At 41.1% G+C, this 12522-nt stretch overlaps 1 protein-coding gene across 1 annotated transcript in view; it reads left to right on the top strand.

The window, feature by feature from the left end:
* LOC121861288 overlaps positions 1-11813 on the top strand; it is an 84479-nt gene extending 72666 nt beyond the window's left edge. The window contains exon 4 of the mRNA XM_042358933.1: positions 7264-11813. Within this exon, the coding sequence (XP_042214867.1) occupies positions 7264-8267 (1004 nt within the window). The 3' untranslated portion in view covers positions 8268-11813. The remainder of the gene's footprint in view (positions 1-7263) is intronic.
* Positions 11814-12522: the final 709 nt, after the last annotated feature.

The following is a 12522-nucleotide window of genomic DNA, read 5'->3' as shown; positions in this document are numbered from 1 at the left end:
GAATTTAATGAATTACCCTAAGTCGATGATGGGAGAGACTATACGTGTATGTAAGATTGCATTAAATTAAGACATATATCTTCAAACACCTAGAACTCATTACTTGTAGTCAAGGTTGAGTGCTTACAGTCATCATTCATAGACACCAAGATGACTCAAAGTTACAATGAAAAGAAAAACAAAAACAAGAGTGACTAAGTCAATACCTACGTTAAACCAAACTGAAAAGGGAAAATCCTCACGTACAAATAACATCCGTCAATCAGACCAGGAAAGACGTAAATTAGTTTGCAGAACCCAGCCAAAAATGCCTTCAGTACAATAAATCTTTAAATCGAAATTCATCATCATGGCTTCTTGTAATAATTATGTTTATACGCTATTATAAAAAAAAATACTCAAGAATTTCTTTTATCATCATCTCGAAGTCTTTAGTTATAATTCCATATAAAACATAAATACATATAACCACAAATATGATATAATTATGTTATCATTCTCGTATGATATTACTGAGAGAGGTACAGTATGCTAGATAGATAGATAGATAGATAGATAGATAGACAGACAGACAGACAGACAGACAGACAGACAGATAGATAGATCGATCGATAGATAGATAGATAGATAGACGCATAAACTAAGTCACCTGTAGTGCAATGTCCGAGTCAATTATATATTTCAGGTGACGTGGAGACAAGATCCGGCACGTTTACAGCTTGACATTTCAGACCCAACCTCAGACACCCGCCTTGTTTAGCCTGCACACACCTCCCTCCCTCAGCCTGCACACACCTCCCTCCCTCAGCCTGCACACACCTCCCTCCCTTGGCCTGCACACAGCCTGCACACACCTCCCTCCCTCAGCCTGCACACACCTCCCTCCCTCAGCCTGGGCACACCTCCCTCCATAAGCCTGCGCACACCTCCCTCCCTCACACACACCTCCCTCCCTCAGCCTCAGCCTCAGCACACACCTCCCTCCCTCGGCCTGTGCTCCCTCCACCTCCCTCAGCCTGCAGCCTTCAGCCTACACACACCTCCCTCCCTCAGCCTGCAACCTCCCCTCTCTCACACCTTGTGCCACCACAGCCTGCACACGCACACCTCCCTCCATCAGCCTACGAACACATCCCTCCCCCACACATTGCCACCACAGCCTGCACACACCTCCCTCCTTCAGCCTGCGCACACCCCTTCCAACAGCCTGCGCACACCTCCCTCCCTCACACCTTATTACCACCACCTGTACCACACCACAACCGCACCCAGTCCATACCACCTCATACTGATCGCTACAAGATTAACAGCCCCTCCCAACTAATTTAAAATCATCAACAACTCGTAGATAATTTGTGTGCTTATTTTTGTCTAATTTCTCTTTTGTATTGAGATTCCTTGTTAATCCCTCGTGTAAGGCGTCGCCTCTGAGCTGAATTAAATCATCTGGCGTTAGGGCAATAAAATATTAAAATTGTCGTCCCGTAGTGAAGGGTTAGAGGAGACAGTCAACTGAATGACACTCTCCCCCATGTTATTATGTTTATCTTTATGGATAGTTTCACAAACCGTTTATTATTATTATTATTATTATTATTATTATTATTATTATTATTACACACACTTATACGCTCATACACATAAATAAGTGCGAGTACTTGTTCATAAAAACATATCCACACATAACCTTCATAAACACACACACACACATTACAGACCTGAGGAGCGGCATTTATTTAAAGAAGTTTCAATAAATTTAATGAATGTGTAGACAAATATCAAGCGTACTGGATATATTTTGTTAATTGTCTGCAATAATCCTAGTCAGTAAAACAGGTTTAAACGTTGAATTAGATATAATTAAAAAAAGGGTGACCAAGAATTCGTCTTAGTTGCGCAATAAGAATGATCCAAAGTGGATGACCAGAAAACTTAAACATGACATAGGAATAAAGAAAGGAATTTATAAGAAATTAAAGGGAGGGGAGGAGCAGCTCAGAAATAGGTATAATGAACTATCTAGGAATGTTAAGAAAAATGTAAGGAAAGCAAAGAGAGACTATGAAGTCAATATAGCAAGAGAATCCAAGGCGAATCCCAAATGATTTTTCCAGGTATATAGAACAAAAGTCAAGGACAAAGTTGGGCCTTTAAAGTCAGGGAGGGGAGAAGTGATAAATGGCAGTGAAGAAATAAGCTAAGCATTGAACAGCTACTTCTTTTCAGTTTTCACAGAAGAAATTCGAGAGGAAATTCCAGAGGTGGAACTGATATTTAGGGGAAAGGAAGAAGAGAAATTAAAGAATATCACTATCAGAAAAGAGGATGTTCTTAAGAGGATAAATAAACTAAAGAAGAAAAAATCCCCAGGGCCAGATGAAATTTCCCCTCGAGTCTTGAAAGAGTGTAGGGAACAGATTAGCGGACCCCTTGTAAATTTATTTACAAAATCATTAGACACCAGAGTTGTGCCAGACTTGTGGAAACAGGCAAATGTAGTACCCATATTCAAAAAGGGAGACAGAGCATCAGCGTCAAATTACCGGCCGATCAGTTTGACGTCAGTAGTGGGGAAATTTCTTGAATCAATAATAGCAGATAGCATCCGATCGCATCTAGAGAAAAGCAAATTAATCTACGACTCGCAACATGGGTTTACAAAGGGAAAATCTTGTCTAACAAATCTGCTGACGTTTTTTAGGAAAGTCTTCGAGGTAGTAGCAAAGCATTTGACAGAGTACCGCATCAGAGGCTTCTGAGAAAAATTAAGGCTCATGGTATCGAGGGGAAAGTTTTAAATTGGATAAAATCATGGCTCGCCGATAGAATGCAGAGGGTCAGCGTAGATGGTGTTAAATCTGAGTGGGGCCGTGTAACCAGTGGGGTTCCCCAGGGGTCAGTACTAGGCCCACTCTTGTTCATAATCTACATAAACGATTTAGATACTGGGAACAGCAGTGACATAAGCAAGTTTGCGGATGACACCAAAATAGGGCGGCAGATTAATTCAGGGCAGGATGCAAATGCATTACAGGAGGATCTAAATAAACTGCAGAGGTGGTCTGAAAAATGGCAAATGAAATTCAACACCAGCAAGTGCAGCGTACTTAATATTGGAAGAACAAATACTGACAATGTATACAGCCTTAACAACATCAACCTAGAGAAGTCGACTTGTGAAAGAGACCTAGGGGTACTTGTAAGCCCGGACCTACGGCCTAGAAAACAATGCGTTAATGTTCGAAATAAGGCAAACAGAGTATTGGGGTTTATATCTAGAAGTGTAAGTAATAAGAGTGCAGAGGTCTTATTGCAACTATATCTTGCGCTAGTCAGGACGCACCTCGATTATGCGGTTCAGTTCTGGTGCCCATATTATAGAATGGATATCAATTCACTAGAGTCGGTGCAGCGAAGAATGACGAAAATGATTCCGGGACTTAGAAACCTTCCATATCAGGATAGGTTAAAGAAACTTAACTTTCATTCCCTAGAAAGACGAAGAGTGCGGGGAGATATGATAGAAGTATTTAAGTGGGTGAAAGGAATCAATAAAGGGGATATAGATAAAGTTCTTATAATATCCGAGCAGGATAAGACTCGGAGCAACGGATTTAAGTTGGATAAGTTTAGGTTTACGAGGGAGATAGGAAGAAACTGGTTCACAAATAGGGTGGTGGACGAGTGGAACAAGCTTAGCAACTTTGTAGTAAGTGCTGGAACTCTGGAAAGTTTCAAAAGGAGGCTAGATAGATTCATGGATGATAGAGTGGTCGTAACTCTCGACAGGAGCTGCCATGCACAGGCCAACCGGCCTATTGCAGACTCCTTATTTTCTTATGTTCTTAAGGTGTCGCTGATCGTATTGCCGGTAGACTCAATAATTAAAATTACTTTTAAAAAATTCATCATACGGAACAAAATAGTGCCGGTTGGTTTGTCAAGAAATATGAGCATTGTACCGGTCACGCAACCATAAATTGAGGTGACATTTATACATTTATACTTTTTTTTAAGAATTACACTAGTATATGACACACGCCATTTTCAATATAAAGTAATACACAAATAAACATGCATGATTTGGGCAGATAAGAAAACAATATGTACAGTAGTTAGTATGTTGTTGTGAACACTGAAAATGATGACTCCAAGGTAGAAAGGATTTTCAGGCAAGTATATTGGACAGAGTGGAGTGAGGGAAATTGTGTAGAGACTAGACAGAATGATGACTAAAGGGATAGACAGGAGGACTACTAACAAGTCATCTGTGGTCCACCGTCCATGTCAACTAAATATTACAGGTTACAAGGTAACAAGATCCTTGATGATACAGCTTGACATTTCAGAACCAACCTCAGACACACACCTTGTTTATTTCGTGTTGTTGCATTCTCACGCTCTACAGCCCCTTCACACACACACACACACACACACATATATATATATATATATATATATATATATATATATATATATATATATATATATATATATATATATATATATATATATATATATATATATATATATATATAATAGGTAGTAGGTAGTAGATAGCTGGGAAGATATTGGAAGCATAATGTGTTGTCTAATGGTAGACCCTGCTGCCATATGTGATCACGAAAATTGTGACCAAGTCCCAGGTTGCTGATCTGCCTTTCTGCCTCATTTACACACAATTGCAGGGTCTCAATTATTTCTCTTACTATTGACAACACAACATACATAGGCTATATTGTTTCTCACTTTTGATCTTTTTTTCATTTTTGTATTTCTTTATTATTATTATTATTATTATTATTATTATTATTAATGTTACATTTTCGCCCCCGTGGATAAGATATATCTTGATCAAATCACACAGGGAAAAGGGAAGCATATCTAGGTCTTGAAACTTTACCTAGCATTAGTGAGGCCACACATGGATTATGCGGTTCAGTTCTGGTGTCCTTATTATAGAATGGACATAGATTCTTTGGAGAGAGTACAAAGAAGAATGACAAAAATGATCCATAATATTAGAAACCTTCCATATGAAGAAAGACTGAAAAGCTTAGGCTTACATTCATTAGAGAGGCGTAGAGTTAGGGGAGATATGATAGAGGTGTACAAGTGGGTAAGTGGGATTAACAAGGGTAAAATGGAAGATGTTCTGAAGCTCAGTAATAACGAAATAACTAGAACAAATGGCTTTAAATTAGATAAATTCCGATTCAGAAAGGATATAGGCAAGCACTGGTTTGGTAATAGAGTTGTGGATATGTGAAATAGGCTACCGAGTGCTATAGTAGGATCGGGGACGCTAGGGAGCTTCAAGACGAAGTTGGATAGGCACATGGAAGTGCTGGGATGGGTGTGAAAGGGATCTGCCCTGTATGGGCCAGTCGGCCTCCTGCAGTATCCCACTTTCTTATGTTCTTATGTTTAGCTTTCGTCTTTATTCAAGACATCTTCAGAGGCATCCGAATTACAAAGACTGAGAGAGAGCTTATGTACACAGGGTGACCTTACCAAACATGAGGTCAGGTAAAAAAACATGACATCCACTAATCCACACACCAACCACACAGCAAACATAAGAACGGGCGACATAATTAGTCATGTCACGTCAGGTAAAAAACATTGACCCACTAATCATCTATCATACATCTACCTTAAATGCTTTCAAAACAATTTTTAACCTTGGGCCACTGGCAAATAAATTTGTGTAACATATATCAGTTTTGTACTGACTATCACTAAGGTTTGAAGAATTCATTTCTCTAATCAAACTTGCTTCAACTAGAGGTCTTTCTGTGACACATGATGATTTATACACTTCTAAACTGTTTTCCCAATCCATAGGATGATTATTGTTCCTTACATGAACGAACAGTGCACTGCTTTCAGATGCCGTTCTAATATTGTACTTGCGCTGTTTAATTCTGACCTGCATAATTTCCATTACAATTGCTACATGGAATACAGTAAACACTTCCATTTACATTCAGGGTTGGGCTATTCTTAATTAATATATTAGTAATAGTTGAGTCATACTTAAAAACAACATTTGTGTTGGCTGAGGGAAGCATTCATGATGGAGCAGAGGGGTTTAGCTAGTTCCGGGGAGAATTCCTTGTAGAGTTTCATTGGTCAAATTAGCGGCCATTAGTTTGACGTCAGTAGTGGGGAAATTTCTTGAATCAATTATAGCAAATAGCATCCTATCGCATTTAGAGAAAAACAAATTAATCTACGACTCTCAACATAGGTTTACAAAGAGAAAACCTTGTCTAACAAATCTGCTGACGTTTTTTAGGAAAGTCTTGGAGGTAGTAGATAATGACGAAAATTACGATGTTATTTACTTCGACTTTAGCAGAGTACCGCATCAGAAGTTGTCACCTTCACAACTACACCCATAGTCAGTGAGCTAAGTAACCCGGGTTCAGGTGTAGTGACTGCCAAGCAAGCGTTGCTGACGAGGCGTTATCAAGAGAGACCCAGGGAAGACCCGACAACTGACCATTACCCAGGAACACGATCCGTCGATCGATTTACATGTTCCCGGTCCCCAATCACTGCCGGGTAGACAAAGGCAATTGACGCGGAGGAACTTGCACATAAATCCATCCAGTGTAGAAATGGTATCCAGATCTCCCCTGTTGTGAGTTAAGGATGTCAACCTGTACACCGTCCACAGCACTACACCCATATACTTAGATAAATTTTCAAAACAGTGATGTAGAGGACAAAGTGGAAAATTAAAAAGTGATTAGAAGGCTCATGAGAAAATATGTGTTTCTTAATAATAAAGTAAAACTGGGTCCCGTGGGTTTAAAGGCCTGCTAGAGACTGTAGATACTGCAGCCTGGTTGACACTGCACTCGACATCTGTCACTTCCCCAACTGTAAAGATAGGTAAACATTTACTGCTGACTAGACTGAAGATGCCCAGATACTCAAATGACAAGGAACGAGTGTTGTATCCTCTTAGCCGCCGCACCTCTACGCAACAGAATATTTTGACCGTTAAGATTCGTCGAATGGGAATGAAGTGTGTACAAGGCTTGGGACACTGAATTTTGTTCACTTCCCATTGATACACTGGAATGTGTAGTACAATAAAACTGTGAGTGAAGGCCCTGGTTGACAAGTACGAGCTAAATCAATGTGTAACTGTGTATATCGTCATGACTCATGATTGATGTTAACAGGTCATACCCATGTTGAAATTTTATCTTGGTTCATGTTCTTATGGTGTTATCTTGTTTTCCACAGGTCTAAGTGTGGGCGTGGGCGTGGTGTGGTTCGTCTCGGTTGTGTCTGAGGAGTACGGTATAGCTTCGGGCAGAAGGACCAGTTGGGCCGCCATGTACGCTTATCGTTACGGCTGGGCGCTCATGGCTGCGAGCAGCGCTGGTGTAGCCGCCTTACTGGCCGCCCTCCTCACCGGCCACGCCCACCTGGCTCGCCACGCCCCCCTGGTGGCTGGGATGAAGACACGGTCTAGCAGCACAGAGGAGAGTCTGGCTCGCCCCCTGCTGAGGTGCCGCAGTGAGGGATGTCTGGGCCAGCGATCCTTCACCTCGGACACCATCAGAACCTACCTCACCTGTGACTCCCGCCGCCACCACTCCCGTGGCTGTCTTCCTCCTCCCCCGCCCCTTCATCATTGCCCCTCCATTGTCGACCTCACACGCCCTCTGGAGGACCGACGCCCGTCCGAGCCACCCCAGTCACGTCGCTCCTCACGAGCCACCATCCTTGGGGACGATATTATTCGTGACCATCATATCCATCTTCAGCAGCAACAGCAACACCAAAAACAACAACAGAAACAACAACAACAGTCAAAACAGCAGCAGCAAACACAACAAGAACTGCAACAACAACAGACACAACAGCAGCAGCAAGGGCGAGGCTGGCCAGTGGAGACGTCTCGAGTGATCATCGAGGCCCCGCGTGGTGCACTGACTCCAGTGGTGCCTCCCCCACCTCTGAGCTCCTCCTCCTCGTCTACCTCTCCGTTGGAGCCTCCACCTCCCCTGCCGCCCACCACCAGGGTAGGTGGTGGAGGTGGGTCAAGGCGCCTGGGTGAGGGAGGCACCAACAGGCCACTGTGCGAGCCGCTGCGCCTACCGGAGTACAACTCGTTTACAGCGGGCGACTACAGCCGCACGCTGCCCACAGAGGGCCGCCAGATGGCTGTGTTTGAAAGGCGATCAGGTGGACGCTCCGCCACCCTCACCCGATCCACTACTAAGATATCCTCGGAAGTATGAGGACCAGATGCCATAAGGCATCACTCTAGGCGATATTCTTATGACCCCGGGGGGGAAACCTGGGTATAGTACCGTACCGTACCGTCAGTGTGGACACTCACCAGTGAACACTACACACTGTTCTCACACTAAAATTCCCAAAACTTACAGCACATTACTGTACTGTGTATACATATACGATAAACTTGTAAGTTCCCGACGTCTCACTAAGTTTTTTTTTTACGATATCAACTGACGGGAATTTATTGCTTACAACGCATTAAGTACTGTACTGTATGTGGTTCATGTAACTGTGTGTGTTATGGTTCCTGGATCTCCACAACGTAAACACTAGTTAACTCATTAATGGCCTCTTGAAAAACATATGTAAACTTTCATGAGTGAGAAAAAAGAATAGAATAACAAATCTCACCCAACATCAATGCAATACTGTCTTGGTGAAGAACTGTGACTCTTCTCTGTGCTTCATGTGAGGTGGTGGTGGAGACGCCCTCCCGCCCACTCTCAGCTTCTGTATATATGTCCTTGATCTTACCTATTGGTATTCTTGTTCCCATTACTTGTCCTTTAAACAAGCTACTATATGTCCATTAGCCTATCCTGTGTGCTACATTTCTCCACAAATGACAGTGATGGGAGAGTATACTGTAGTTGCGAGTGTCTGCAGCCAAGCTGAAAACCCTGGAGTTTGACGCTCCTCTCCATCAACTCACAACTCCGTATATTTTTCAGCCAGGAGTCAACATTTACCTCATATATTAGTCAGTGGTTGGTGCATTAGATCAACGATGTTGTTTCTGGAGGTAACAGGTGGCTTTGTTTATATTTACTTGACTTTTATTTTATATTTTTTTATGCAGGAGCAAGTTTGTAAAGCTCGACTTCTCTAATCTTCCCTAAAACAAACTTAACCAAGTCTGGAAGTTGATAACTTATGTTAGGTGGAGAAGAACGTGGAGAGCAGCTGTGACAGAGTTTGACATCTTTGACGCGGCTTGAAAATGACTGCCGTACTAGGGCCAGCATGAGAAATTAACAGCACTTGGCATACACTCCACCACGACATGTTCACTGTGGAAGGTTCGCCCGCGTTTTAGCTACATTGGCACTTTATTTATCACACCAGCATGAAAGTAAGACCAGCACCACAGAAATGTTTGTTATGTATCGTGACCATTTTAGCCATGACCCGCCGCTAGACTGACAGTATGTTCTTTATTACACACCAACCAATATTCATCATCAACATTCCACAATATTAACATTTAGCGTAATAAATCTTAATTCATCAGCATATCTTTCATAATATACTTGAAATCAACCAGATAATAATCCTTCATGAAAATTGTTCATGCGAGAGAAATGTGTGTGTGTGTGTGTGTGTGTGTGTGTGTGTGTGTGTGTGTGTGTTCTCAGACGACCAAAAATTAAGCATTCCTCTCGGCTCACATTCACACTTTTTTTTAACAGTAAATTGCCAGGAGTGACATGTTCTCATCATTAAAAAAAGACAAAGAGCAAAAGTTTATATTTCTCGAAAATAGTAACATTTTATCGAGATTCCATTAAAAAAGAAAATAATTAAATAACCCTGAGCGTCTTTCACTGTAAATCTTGGCTAAAAATCTCATTGTTTTCCGAGAATCTGACAATTTACAAAAAAATAAACGTGTTTGTATTTTTTAATAGGAAAAAAAACGTCAATTTCCCTGGAAGGCAGTAAATGTTTTTGAACAGAAACTAAGAAAATTCAACTTGAGTATCGTTCAATATAAATCATGGGGTAAAAAAAATATCTCATTGTTTCGGGGAATCTTACAATTTCTATCATTACCTTTTTTTCGTTTTAGTTTTATTTCATTTCATTTACAGCAATAATTCCAATAACATAAGAACAAAAACCAAATAAACTTAAAAAGAAAAAAATATGCAGGAAAAAAGAAACAGATAAGAAACAAGACGAATATGAGAATAAAACAAAAGGAGCAAAATGTCAATGAAATTTCCCAGCCATTGTTAAGTTCAAATTACCTAATTACGGTGTTTACTCTGATGGAATGGTTGACTAAGCTCCTGAACTGTACGAGCAAAATTCCAGAGGTCATATTTCCAAGATGGCAAAATCTTACTGGACAAAATCTCACTGGACAAAATTTCACTGGACAAAATCTCAATAGACAAAATTACAGAGGACAATATCTCACTCGACAAAATCTTACTGGACAAAATCTCACTGGACAAAATCCCACATGATAAAATGTCGCTGGACAAAACCCCATTGGACAAAATTTCACTGGACGAAATCTTACCAGACAAAATCTCACTGGACAAAATCCCACCATCAAAATAGTAGAAAATAAAAAAATCCCAAGGGCTCGAATCATTTCTAATAATCCTAATATCCGGTGAAATTAACGTTAAGTCTTCGTTTAGCTATTCAGTTATAGGACTAAATCGAATCTTTCCTTCAAGGAGTTCAATTCATCTTCGAACCCGGTTTCGAATCCGAGTCTTTTTTACATGTAAATTGACTTGGTTTCTATCTCTTTTTTTTACAATAACCGATTGTTTTTACTGGTTTTCTGTACCTTCGTCTGGACTGGTTCTCAAGTTCATGGTCTTGACTGTTTCTCTAGTTCTTGGTATTGACTGGTTCTCTAGTTCTTGGTATTGACTGGTTCTCTAATTCTTGTTCTTGACTGGTTCTCTAGTTCTTGGTCTTGACTGGTTCTCTAGTTCTTGGTCTTGACTGGTTCTCTAGTTCTTGGTCTTGACTGGTTCTCTAGTCTTGACTGGTTCTCTAGTTCTTGATCATGACTGGTTCTCTAGTTCTTGGTCTTGACTGGTTCTCAAGTTCATGGGCTTGACTGGTTCTCTAGTTCTTGGTATTAACGGGTTCTCAAGTTCATGGTCTTGACTGGTTCTCTAGTTCTTGGTATTGACTGGTTCTCTAGTTCTTGGTTCTTGACTGGTTCTCTAGTTCTTGGTCTGACTGGTTCTCTAGTTCTTGGTCTTGACTGGTTCTCAAGTTCATGGGCTTGACTGGTTCTCTAGTTCTTGGTATTAACGGGTTCTCAAGTTCATGGTCTTGACTGGTTCTCTAGTTCTTGGTATTGACTGGTTCTCTAGTTCTTGTTCTTGACTGGTTCTCTAGTTCTTGGTCTTGACTGGTTCTCTAGTTCTTGGTCTTGACTGGTTCTCTAGTTCTTGGTCTTGACTGGTTCTCTAGTTCTCGGTCTTGACTGGTTCTCTAGTTCTTGGTCTTAACTGGTTCTCTAGTTCTTGGTCTTGACTGGTTCTTTACTTCATGGTCTTGGCTGGTTCTCTAGTTCTTGGTCTTGACTGGTTCTCTAGTTCTTGGTCTTGACTGGTTCTCTAGTTCTTGGTCTTGACTGGTTCTCAAGTTCATGGTCTTGACTGGTTCTCTAGTTCTTGTTCTTGACTGGTTCTCTAGTTCTTGGTCTTGACTGGTTCTCTAGTTTTTGGTATTGACTGGTTCTCTAGTTCTTGGTCTTGACTGGTTCTCTAGTTCTTGGTCTTGACTGGTTCTCTTTCTGACTGGTTCACTTGGTCTTGACTCTAGTTCTGGTCTTGACTGGTTCTCTAGTTCTTGGTCTTGACTGGTTCTCTAGTTCACGGTCTTGACTGGTTCTCTAGTTCTTGGTCTTGACTGGTTCTCTACCTCTTGGTATTGACTGGTTCTCTAGTTCTTGGTCTTAATTGGTTCTCTAGTTCTTGGTCTTGACTGGCGCTTTAGTTCTTAGTCTTGTCTGGTTCTCAAGTTCATGGTCTTGACTGGTTCTCAAGTTCTTGGTCTTGATTGCATCATCTGATTCTCTAGTTCTTGGTCATGACTGATTCTCTAGTTCTTGGTCATGACTGATTCTCTAGTTCTTGGTCATGACTGATTCTCTAGTTCTTGGTCATGACTGATTCTCTAGTTCTTGGTCATGACTGATTCTCTAGTTCTTGGTCATAACCGATTCTCTAGTTCTTGGTCATAACCGATTCTCTAGTTCTTGGTCATGACTGATTCTCTAGTTCTTGGTCATGACTGATTCTCTAGTTCTTGGTCATGACTGGTTCTTTAGATCTAGATATAAACTGACTGGTTGTTTGACTTCTCATGACTGACTGGTTTTCAGGTCTGACTGGATAAAGTTCTGGATTCGTGGTCTTTTATTTTTTAGTTTTCCCATACTTTATCTTGATTGATTTATCCGCTGATGCTTGTCTCTTATTGGCTGATCCTCCG

This window comes from Homarus americanus, unplaced genomic scaffold, assembly GCF_018991925.1.
Source record: "Homarus americanus isolate GMGI-L3 unplaced genomic scaffold, GMGI_Hamer_2.0 scaffold42286, whole genome shotgun sequence".
Taxonomy (NCBI): Eukaryota; Metazoa; Arthropoda; class Malacostraca; order Decapoda; family Nephropidae; genus Homarus; species Homarus americanus.
Note: the sequence above shows the minus strand (reverse complement) of the source record. Positions and strands in the feature narration are given on the sequence as shown.